The sequence below is a fragment of the Carlito syrichta genome, unplaced genomic scaffold (genome assembly GCF_000164805.1).
Source record: "Carlito syrichta isolate Samal-C Ts95f unplaced genomic scaffold, Tarsius_syrichta-2.0.1 Scaffold108870, whole genome shotgun sequence".
Lineage (NCBI taxonomy): Eukaryota > Metazoa > Chordata > Mammalia > Primates > Tarsiidae > Carlito > Carlito syrichta.
This window is the reverse complement of record NW_007052966.1, coordinates 290,298-303,061: the sequence shown is the minus strand read 5'-3', so window position 1 is coordinate 303,061 and position 12,764 is coordinate 290,298. Positions and strand designations below refer to the sequence as shown.

Here is a 12,764-nt window from a genome sequence, read left to right as displayed (position 1 = left end):
TGCAGTGGCTGCTCCCGGCCACCACAGCCTCACCTGCTGGGCTCCAGTGATTCTTCCGCCTCAGCCTTCCGAGTAGCCGGAATTACAGGCATGCGCTACCACGTCCACCTGATTTTTTGATTTATTGTAGAGATGAGGTCTCGCTACCCAGGCGGGTCTCGAACCCGCGGGCTCAGGCAATCCACTCACCTCAGCCTCCCAAAGGCACGGGATTACAGGCTGAGCCACCGAGCCCGGCTATTTTCTCTAATTATTAAAATCATCTCTACCTTAGAGTTCTCATTGGAATCTTGACTCCTCATCATAAAGCACAAAGCACAATAAAGATAACAAGGGAAATGCATGAGTGATAGGAAGCTCAGGCCAAGATGAGATGGGTCAGATTTTAACACAGAGAGAAGAGAGCATTCCCTGCTGTAAATACCCAAGTTCTGGAGGTTGCAGCTGGGGAGAAAAACAAGCAGCATCCAATGTAGTCATTCTTGAGTCACTTCACAGAACACTGTGGTGTCTATAATTATTACTTTAATCTGCATGACTTCCATTTCAGATGTATGACTGGCATAAGAGCTATCAAGCTGTAATCACAAATTACTAAGATAATAACATTCAGTAAAGATGAATTTTATATTTAAAACAGCCAAACAATGCAGGAAAAAAGTATAGCTTGTTTTTAGTTCAGGGTTTCTTTCCTTTTTGCCTGAGTTAAAAATAAGTATGAGCAACAGTGATGTCACAAGGGACAGAACTGCCAACTATACATGTCATTTTGCATTACATCTTGCAAGATCCATTACTGCTTATGACCTCATTCATACTACTGGGCTTGTATTAACCCCTTGCTTTCTGCATCCATCAACAATTGCATCTTTGCCAGATATCCCAGCAGACAAGGGTTACTTGTTCTAAAGACATTCATCCAGTCATTTATCCACTCAACACATGAGACTTTGAACACAGCAAAGGTAACTGTTTTCTTAAGTAGTTTGCAATCTGATAATGACATAAGCATTAAATACATAGTTTAATAGTGCACCAGTGTTACAGAAAAGCATTAAAGCATTACAGAGTGTTGTGATTATGTCCAGATGAAAGAATAATACCTGTGAAACCAGGCAAGGTTTCCTAAAATGTCAGAGGTGATATTTTAGCTGATAACTAAAGAATGCAGACAGGTTTGCCTGGTAAAATGAAGGTGAGGGGAAATTCCAGGAAACAGAAAAATTGTAGGGGTTGGTGAGGAAAGAAGAGCATAGAGAGGAATGACAAGCCCCAAGAGCAATAAGATATGAGCAGAGACTAGGGAAATAAATAGATTTTTCTTAGAGGTAGAGAGAAAGAGATAGACTTGCTATGTAATATGTGCATAGGATTTTTTTTCTTGAGAACAGTAGGCAAGAGCCTTAGAGAGGACTTTAAATACAAAAGGGATATATAAATGTGTCACAGCACCTAGGAATAGCCTGCTGACTAAGTTTTTCTATAATATGCCTAGAATTCAACTATTTCTCACTGCATCCACCACTACTACCAGGACAAGTCTCCATCACTCTCTGCCCCTTGCTGAGCTTTCCTTTTCCCACCCTGACTTCTATGAGTTTTCCCTTGTAGCTGCTCCCCTGGTGAGCTTCCTCATTGGGAATCTGATTCATACATTGCTGTGCTCAAACCCCTTTCACTGCTAGGTAAGCCGAAGCCTGCACCTGGCCTTCAGGGTCTGCAATCCCTGACCCTTCACTGTCCCTTGGCCTCCTCTCTCAGTTAATCATCTCACTCTCACCTCTCTGGCCTCTGCCTCCTTACTGATGTCCACACAGAAGCATGTGCTATCTGGAAGACCAGGTGCTTGCCACTCCCTTTTGCTGCATTTTTTTTCTCAGTTCTCATTCCTGCAGACTTCCTTCGATTCTGATCAAATGTTGCTCTGCTAGAATCTCTTTAAACTTTTTCTATGCAAACAGCTCACAAAACCCTATCTCCCTTTTTTCTTCTCCTCTTAATGTTTTTATGCCCTTATTGTTTGTCCCCTCATTCCCACACTAAAAGACCAAAAATAAATCTGAGAAAAATGAAAGCTATTCAACTTGAGTGGATAATAGTATCATTGTCTGTTTTGTTCATTGCTGCATTCAAGGTTCTTAGAACCCAGCCCAGCAAAGTAAGCCCTAAATAAATATGTATTGGATGGATGCGTGGATGGGTGGTTGGACGGATGAATGTAGATGGATGAATGGATTTAGATGGATGAATGGATGTGACTGAACAGATGATTGGATTGGTGGATGGATGGACAGTTGGGTAGATAGAAGATGTGTTCTCTTTCTTAGAGTGAATGGTTAATTATGAAGATACTTTTCCATTTTTTGTTGTTGTTGTTGTTTTGTTCTTTTTTTTTTTTGAGTTGGAGTCTCACTCTGTCGCCCAGACTGGAGTGCAGTGGCCGCTCCCGGCCACCGCAGCCTCGACCTGCTGGGCGCAGGCGATCCCTCCGCTTCAGACTTCCAAGTAGCTGGAACTACAGGCGCACGCTACCATTCCCGGCTAATTTTTTATTTTATTGTAGAGATGAGGTCTCACCAAGTTGCCCAGGCGGGTCTCGAACCCGTGGGCTCAGGCAATCCACTCACCTCAGCCTCCCAAAGTGCTGGGATTACAGGCTGAGCCACCGAGCCCGGCTGACTTTTCCATTTTAATGGAACCCCAAGGTACACATATGGTACAAAACAGAACAAGGAAAATATTTTAGCACATTTTCACCATTTTAGACCCCCCAAAAATGTAATTCTACTGAGAAGCACATTACTGAAACTCAGTGTGTCAGGGAATAATTTACTGACTTATCTTGCCCTTCTTGGGAAGCAGAGTAAATTCTACTCAAATTTTTGATAGTTCAACTGCAAGTCAGGATGAGGAAGTATGAATTTTGGAAGCCAAATTAGATGTTCAAAGAAGCACATATTAGCCTACATTCTAATTTAAAAACTATATCTATGCTGTGGTTATTCCTTTGTAAAAATTAAATGTGCATATAGACCAGAAATAGGAAAGAAAATGGAAAATAGTTTTTTAAAAATGCTCATTTCTTGGATGAACAAAATTGTTCATCTTTTTTTCCTCTTTAATTTGTATACCATTATTATTGTTACAATATTGTTTGGATAGTAAAAGTAAATTACTTGTATGCTGAAAAATGAAATTTGGCAAGCAGAAATAGAATTTAGTAAAGAATGTCTTCATTTTTGTGAATAAAATTATCCTGCTTTTTAAATGGACGAATGCTGCCTGAAAGGTAATGTGATACATCTGTACTTAAGAAATGGTGTATGTAATTCAGAATCACTTCATTTAAGTGGGATATGCTATCAATGCCTATTTGGTTGTACATTCTTTCATTTAGTAATGTATACCAAATTGGTTTTCTGTGCAAATTATTTTCTTTGTCCAGGCATGAAGAAAGTAGTCTTTGCCCCTTTCAGGAAATACCCTGACTGTCTAAAGGTGGATATCTCTAGTGCCAACTTCTACAGTTTTGCATATTTTTTTCTCCATCCTACATGTGCCCAAATCTTGTATCTTGTGCTGTGCATTTTTAAGGTCGTCTATTTCCACCTTACTTCCTGAAAGACTAACCCTCTGGAATCCCCATTAGATGTTCATTCGTCCTTCCTGCTTACTTCCTGGTGAAGCAGCCCATTCTATTACTAGGCAATATTGATGGTTACACATTCCGAAGTGTTACTAATACCCAATTCTATCTTTGTGAAACTTCCTTTGAGTTCTAACTCTGCTTTCTGTAGCTATACAGAATAAGTTTTCTCCCTGTTCTATGTGATATGGTTTCAACTGGATGAAGACTTTAAGTATTTGGTATCTGAAGCAGAACATTTTTTTCAAACTTACTTCATATAGCATGTTTTGCAAACATCTTTGTCTTCTTTATAGAACATCTTTCTAAAAATACTTTCTATATAACTGTCTATGACAATATTCATCCTAGACCAAGATATCATACCGTAGGTGTGTTTGGGTCAGGGAAGGGTCTATCACTGCAACTTTTGTTCAAGATACTCCTGCAAGTAAATCATTAGTTACTCTGTTGACAGTTTTGTCATGATACAAAGCTGAAGTCCTAGTGTTTTTAAAATTTTGTTTATGGCTTTGACCAATGCAATCAATGCATTATATCATAGGTACGTTTAAAACAGAATTTAGAAGTCTAGTTATTCTTATTAAAAATAATACTCAAAAAGATACCAACTGTTTGAACTCATGAAGATAACATTAATATCATTATCCTGGTCTATAATAAAATTTGGCCTTGAAATATTAAAACCTTCTGTTTGCTATAGTTTCCCTGAAATTTAATCTTGACAGTGTTTGAGAAATGTCATCTGAGGTCTGTGATAGATTGTATATATTAGGTTGGTTGTATGAATAGTACCTCTTAAAGATATAAGCTATTCACTATTCACAAATTTGATGAGAAAAACTTATTTTCTTTTTTAAATTTGGGTGAAATGAAAAGCTCTTGAATCAACAAGATCTAATCACTTGTCCTTGGGATTGGTCAGTGATTCTCTCACAAAAAAAACTTATCTAATAGAAAATAAGATGGATCAGAGTAACTTTTTGTAGTTATTTAATGCTTATGGTTAGTCTTATTTTTGTAAGTTTTAAAAAGCTACTTTCTAATAGATGAATTAAGTTATAAATGGCAAATATAAAGACTGATAGAAATTTCTGAACAACCATAGAACTCTTTTCTGCTAAGACTATAATGGCTTTCTGAATTTTTTTTCAATATGATAACCAGTACAACCAATATTAAATAGTATTGAGTATTGTCTTTATTGTGGTTTGCAGCAATTTTATACATTAAATCCTGAATGAAAATGAATTTATAAACTGCAATGGCTACTTTTTTATGAATATCTGCATTCTACTTTATTCTGGCTTGTATAATATGAGTTGCAATTATGGACACTATAAGAGAGTATTCTCAGGTCTATACATAGGCAGAAATAATCTATTTGTAGTGTGACCATATGTTCTTATTTGTTCCTTTATACTTTATAATAATAATTAATGTGTAACTATTATATCTATTATCTATCATTAATTTTTCCCCTTTGTCTCTCAGAGGACTACAAATTACAGGATTGCCCTAATTTGAAGAGACCTGAAAGTTTGGTCTCAGCAGCCAATATGACTGATTCATTTGCTTGATTTATACAATCTTTAGCATCTTTTAGCAGTGATTCCCCCTCTCACCCTTACCCCTTGCTGCAATAAAAATGAGATTCCTTGCAAGGGACTAAATTATAGAATAGGGATAGTGAGTCAACTAGTGAAGAAAGACCAGGAAAATCTTGAAACCTTGAATGAGGAGCTATAGAATAAAAGAAAAGCCTCAAGGTGGTAAGGGATGATCAGAAGTTGATGAACTGGCAAATCGGTAGTTTGTGCTAAATAAATATTTAAATTTAGTAGTCTGAAATCGAAGCTAACAGTATAGATAAAAAGGGAAAGATGAAAGAGGACTTGGGGCTAAAAAGCCTCATCCTGCTTGGGTTCAATGCAGTGAGGGTAAATAGGTCGGTTGTAATGAAAAGAAAGCTCCCAAATCACCATATATTGTAGAGAAGGAGCATCAGGTTTAAACAAAAACTGAAAGTAAAATGCAGTATCAGATTTTTTCTTTATATAAAGCTGTTTCCATAAAGAGACAGCCTGAGGCTTTTATGCACTAAGAGCAAAAGTGTACAGCAAGGAGCTAATAGTAACTTCAAAAATGGGAAAATTCCTCTTTCACAGTTTTTTGACTTCTTTCTTGATTTAAATAATATATATTTATTTGACTTGTTTTATTTCATTCACTGAGTTTCTTTTTTCGTTGTTGTTGCTGCTGTTTTTAGGAGCTGGTGGGGAGTAATCCTCCACAAAGAAATTGGAAAGGAATAGCGATCGCCCTGCTTGTTATTCTGGTCATCTGCTCATTGATTGTCACCTCGGTCATACTTCTGACACCAGGTACTTATAATTATTCTTGGTAAGGAAAGTCACTGTAAGAAATAAAGAGCATAATTTTACCTGGCAATTTTTAAAAGTAACTATCTATTGCATAATTTATTTTGTCATATTCTGATTCTCATTGTGCTATGTGATAGAATGATATAGTATGGTTGCAGGGGAAAAAAGTCATTTTGTATGCTTTGAATTTGTTTACATAGTTGTTGACTAGGTATAAATGCTTGGTATATATTAAAATTTAAAATTACTCATTTATGCTTGGTGAATTTATAGACAATGGCATAAAATAATAATTATATATGTTTCATGGAATTCCTGGGTATTATATCAAGGATGAATTAAGAAAATTATTAAAAGAACATATATTGAATGTGAACTAAGGATAAGATGCTTATTAGGTACTAGTGATGAATTTAAGTATAAACTGGAGTCAGAAATCTATCAAGAAAGAAAAGACACTAAAATCTGCAGCAAAATCCTACAGGAAACAGAGACACTTACATGTCCCATTGAGTAGATCAAGCAGAAGTGCTACAGGAGTTTAGAAAAGAGAGAGATCGATCTTTTATGAGAAAATGTATGGAGTAGGTAGTATGTGAAGTGGGATTATTAGAATGATAAGGATTTAGTAGCCAGAGAGTGCTGGGACTTGGAAGAGAAGAAAGCCTTTGTCTGTAGGATAACTATATGGAGTATTCATAGGAAAACACTGTGGCCATAGATACAACAGTATGTAACTGCTGCATCCATTCTCATTATCATATTAGATATCTATCTGTGTGTGCAAAAAGCAAAAGTTTCAATCCTCAGTACATAGACTATACAGGTATAAGACCCTAAGATAGAAAAAGAAGTAGATATTGCAATGTAAAAATACTGATAAGTACAAAAATGCAGACAAATTATGATGCATACTTAAACTATTGCCTCAAATCTTGACTTAAAAGAGTAATCTCTGACCGGGCTCGGTGGCTAAGCCTGTAATCCCACGCTTTGGGAGGCCGAGGTGAGTGGATTGCCTGAGCCCAAGAGACCCGCCCGGGCAACTTGGCGAGACCTCATCTCTACAATAAATCAAAAAATTAGCCAGGCGTGATAGCGTGCGCCTGTAGTTCCAGCTACTTGGAAGGCTGAGCGGAAGCATCACTGGAGCCCAGCAGGTCGAGGCTGTAGTGGCCGGGAATGGCCACTGCACTTCCGTCTGGGCAACAGAGTGAGACTTCAACTCAAAAAAAAAAAAAAGTAATCTGTGCCCTGATGCCAACTAAAGAAATCACAAGAAACACTATAGACCAATACGCCTTATAAAGGTAGATATAAAATTCCTCAAATTTGCTATGTTTGCTACAAAATATTAGCAAACTGAATCTAGCAACATATAAGAAGATTGCACACCATGACCAAATGGGATTTATCCCAAGGAAGAAAAGTTGGCTTAACATATGGAAATAAATCACTGTAGCATACCTATATTAATAGAATACAGGGAAAAAAGTACATGATCGTCTCAACAGGCACAGAACAAGCATGTGACAAAATCCCCACGCCCTTTCATGATAAAAGATTCAACAAGCTAAGAATAGAAAGAAACATCTTCAACCTGTTAAAGAGCATCCCTAGAAAACCCCAAATCATATTAATGACAAAAGACTGAACTAATTCCCTCACAGATCAGGGGTTGTTAGACAAAGGATATTCACTCTCACTATTTCTATTTAACATTATATTGGAGGTTCTAGACAAGACTATTAGGTAAAAAAATTAAAAATAAAAATGGAAGTAAAGACATCCAGACAGAAAAGAAAGAAGTAAAACTAGTTTTTTTCATAAAAGATATTAACCTGAATGTAGAAAATATCAAGGAATCCACATAAAACCTGTTATAAATACTAAATGAGTTTAGCAAGATGGAAGATGTAAGTCCAATGTACAGAAACCATTTTTATTTCTATCCACTAGCAATGAACAACCCAAATACAACATTAAGAAAATAATTCTGATAGGTCTGGAAGGTGGCAGCTTAACCAGTAGGATTATGCAAGTCCCTGTGTGAGTGAGTGTATGGAAAATTTTGTGTACATGCTGGTGAGCAAGTGGGCGTGTGAGTAGCTGACAGTGAGCGCTAGAGAGCTAGCAGCCAGGGTTGTACTGGTGCAGCGGCTGGCTGGTGCCACAGCTGCTGGACTTGGACCCTGGCAACTCCCAGGACACAGAAGCCAAGGGCCATTTTCTTTTTCTTTCTTTCTTTTTTTTTAATCAACAAACCCTCTCTGGGAAGAAAATGCTGGGAGAGATGGTCTCAGTGGGGCCTCACGCGCAAGAGGCTGGGCCCCTGGTGCCACAGCTGGTGCTGCAGCTGCTCTGCTTCGTCCCTGGCTCTTCCCAGGTCGCAGACGCCAACTGCCATTGTTTTTTTTAAAAAACGGACAGAAGTTTTTCTGCAAAAAAGTGACGGGAGAAACCATCGCCCCAGGCTCTCCCTCACCATTGCAGCAGGAGAGACTGCCGGCTCCAGGCTTTGCCTCACCACCTCAGCACCTGGCAGGGCACTGGCAGCAGGGGCTGTGGAGGGAGTCCAGAGGTGAAGTCCCACGAAAGAGGACAAGGGAGGCACCCCACCACCATCTTGAAGGTGGCACAGGGAAATGCACCCCCTTGCTCACCACCGAGCAACAGACCCAATCTCTGTGACTGGCGGATCAACTGCTCAGGGACTGATCGTGACCCAGAGGGAATATCCTGAAAGCACGAACTTCGGAGGGACCTTTCGGAGGGACCTTTCGGAGGGACCTTTCGGAGGGACCTGACGAGTGCTGAGTTCCAGGCACCCCACCCCCTACCCTGATCCAGCCATGGGACAAAGGGTGTGGCCAGAAAAGGGCGAGGAAGAACTCCAAAGAGATCAGTGGTGAGTCTGGGGCTGACCCAAACCCCCTCCTCCCCGGCAATCCTCTGAAGGTCAGACCCACATAGCTGGGCCCCGAGAGGGACAAATCCAGGAGGAGCCTGGACGTCAGTCGCTGTAGGAGAACTCCATTCCGGGACAGGCCTGGCTGGGACAACCCCTTCGAGTACATACCTGGGGAAGAGACAATCCTGTACCTCCCCACCAGAGGAGATCTCCCTGACCCTATGAGAGAGGGAGGAGAGCACTGCAGCCCCACCCACCTCTACTGCCCCTCCTCCTTCCCTGCTTCAGTCACTGAGGAGAGAGGGAAAGAGGCGGCTCTGCAGGAGAGACCTGATTAGAGGAACAATTACAAAGCCTGCCACAAGAGGGCAGGTTTTTTTTTTAATTTTTCAGTTTTAAAAAAATTTTGTGACTGTTTGTTAGCTCATTTACTTTTTTAAATATTTTTCCTTTGTGCATGAATGTGTATGTGAGGGTTTTGTTTGCATTCCTCCCCCCAATTTTTTTCTTTCCTTTTTCTGTTTCTTTCTTCTTTTGTCATTTTCTGTTTATGTGTGTATGTGAATGATTGAGTGTTCATCTTTCAATTTTGTTGTTATTGTTGGTTTGTTTTTGCTATTGTGTTCTTCTGGGTTTTTTATTTTCCTTTTTTATAGTTTAAGGTGTGTGTCAATATATATGTGAGGGTTTGAAGTGAATTCCTTTTTTTTTTTTTTTAATCCCCCTCTGGTCTTTCTGTTTTTCTTCTCTGTTCACTTTGTGCTAGGCATGTGTGTGTGTGTTTAGTTTTATTAGTTTTTTGTTGTTGTTTGTTTGCTTTATTTCACTTTTTTGTTATTCCAGTTTGTTTTGGGGGTGTGTGTGTATGTCTGTGTGTTATTTTGGTTTCTGCTTTGCATTGTCATATAGAGTGGTGGTCGGGAGTGGGTCTCAGAGAACATATACCACAGTAAGGGAACATTGTAATTTGCAAGTAGTTTCTGAATCCTAGTGCCCCACCCCTACTTTATTTGAATTCAAAAACTATAAGAGACAGCAAAGCTTCCCATTCACCATCCTATTTCAAAATAGAACAAATCCAGAGCCCAGGTCAGGGAAGAATAGAGAACTGAGCAAACATCAGAAGGGAAAACCTTTCCCACTGACACTGAATAACAGAACTGAAGAGAAAAACAAGAGATCTGTCACAAATGAGGAAAAACCAAAGAAAGACCTCAGGCAATTTCAAGTGTACCAAAGACAAAACTCCTGAAAAATCAGACCTTGGTGCCCAAACAATGGAACAGTGACCAGCCCCAGAATATGACAGGGTTTAGGGAATGGATGGAAAGAGTGAATAAGACTCAAGAAAGACGAGATGCAACACTGAAAGAACTTGTAACAGAGATTTTGACAATAAAAAAATTCATCCAGGAAATAAATAACAAGATGACAAGTGTGGGAGGCAGAATTAATCCAGCTGAAGAAGGAATTTCAGAACTTGAAGACCAGAACATGGAATTAGCCTGATCTGTAAAAATATAGAAAGAAAACTCAGAAAAAAAGAAGAAAGCCTACAAGATATGTACAATTATATCAAGAGGCCAAACCTATACCTGATTGGTATTCCAGAAGAAGAAAGGGAAATGGAGAACAACTTGGAGCAAGTATTCCAGGCCAAGTACAAGAGATACAGAGAACCCCCACAAGACATCAAATGAAAAGACCAACCCCTAGACAGACAGTAATTTACCTACACAAAGTAGGCACAAAAGAAAAAAATCCTAGAGGCAATCAGAGAGAAAAATCAGACTACTTACCAGGGAAAACCAGTCAGAATAGTAGTAGACAAATCAGCAGAAACACTACAAGCAAGAAGAGACTGGAACCCTATATTCAAAGTTCTCAAAGATAAACATACTCAACCGAGAATTTCCTATTCAGTCAAGCTCAATTTCATCAGTAATGGAGAATTAAAATCCTTCCCAGACATCCAATCCCTAAGAGATTGGGCAGCTTCCAGACCAGCTCTACAGGAGACACTTAAAAAGGTATTAAGGATAGAAGAAAGAAAAAAAAGAATGACCACACACTTCCCAAGAAAGCAGCTGAGCCCAGAATCAACAGAGAATACAGTGCAACAAGAAACTTGAAAACACAGACGTACAGCAACCCCAAATCCAGAAGAGAACAAGGGTACAAAGAAAAAATTTTATAAGAACCTCATAACAGTGATAAACTATCACATTTCAATAATCAGCCTGAAAGTGAATGGACTAAATGCACCACTGAAAAGACACAGAATGGCAAACTGGATAAGAAACCATGACCCAATTATTTGCTGCCTTCAGAGACTCATCTCACTACAAGGGCCACACACAGACTCAAAGTTAAAAGATAGAAAATGAGTTTCCAGGCAAATGGACCCCAAAAGAAGGCAGGAGTTGCAATCTTAATATCAGACAAAACAACCTTTAAGTTATCAAAAATGTAAAAAGATGTAAAAGGACATTACATAATGATAAAATGTTCAATCCATCAACAAGAAATATCCATCCTAAACATACATGCACTCAACACAGGACCACCAGCATTTATAAAGCAACTACTAAGTAAACTGAAAAAGATATTGACTCTAACACTATTATAGCAGGAGACTTGAATACCCCACTAACTGACCTAGATATGTCACTAAGGCAAAAAATCAACAAGGAGATCCAGAACCTAAATTTGACACTTGATCAAATGGACTTAATAGATACCTACAGATGATTCCACCCAACAACCACAGAATATGCATTCTACTTATCACCACATGGAACATACTCCAAAATCGATCACATCCTTGGCCATAAATCAAGCATAAACAAATTACATAAGGTTGAAATCTTGCCATGCACATTCTCAGACTACAGTGGAATAAAAATAAATATCAACACCAACAAAATTTCCCCAAAGTCCACAAAGACATGGACATTAAACAGCATGATGCTGAACAACTACTGGGTCAACACTGAAATCAAAGCAGAAATTAAAAGTTTCCTGGAAACAAATGAAAATGAAGAAACCAAAACCTCTGGGATGTCATGAAATCAGTTTTTAAGAGGGGAATTTATATCTCTACAAGCACACAACAAGAAAATGGAAAGATCACAAGTGGAGAGCCTAACAAATCATCTAAGGAAACTGGAAAGAGAAGAACACCAAACCCCCAACTTCAGCAGAAGAATCCAAATCACCAAAATAAGAGCCCAAATATGGGACATAGAAGACAAAAATGTCATAGAAAACATCAACAAAACAAAAAACTGGTTCTTTGAAAGAATTAACAAGATTGATGAACCACCTAGCCAGAATGATCAAGAAAAAGAGAGAAAATGCCCAAATAAGCACAATCAGAAATACAAAAGAGCAGATCACAACTGATCCTGAAGAAATACAAACGATGATCAGAGATTACTGTGTACAGCTATATAGAAACAAACTTGATAACCAGAATGAAATGGAGGACTTTCTGACATCAAACAACCTCCCCAGGTTGAAACCAGAAGACATTGAGACACTAAATAGACCAAAAACAACCCAGGAAATTGACTTTGTCATATGAAAACTACGTACAAAGAAAAAAAAAAAAACCCTGGACCAGATGGCTTTCCAGCAAAATTCTATAAAATACACAAGGAAGAGCAGATACCAATCCCATTGAAAGTATTCCAGGCAACTGAGAAAGATGAAATTCTCCACAAATCATTTTACAAAGCTAACATCACACTGATACCCAAATCAGATAAAAATCCAACAAAAAAGAACTACAGGTCAAAAATCCCTTATGAACATGGATGCA

General features: G+C 38.6%; 1 protein-coding gene across 1 annotated transcript in view; it reads left to right on the top strand.

Annotated features, from left to right (window-relative positions):
* Positions 1–12,764, top strand: part of LOC103271023 (dipeptidyl aminopeptidase-like protein 6) — a 416,180-nt gene that overhangs the window by 141,258 nt on the left and 262,158 nt on the right. The window contains exon 2 of the mRNA XM_008068506.2: positions 5,916–6,030. Within this exon, the coding sequence (XP_008066697.2) occupies positions 5,916–6,030 (115 nt within the window). The remainder of the gene's footprint in view (positions 1–5,915; positions 6,031–12,764) is intronic.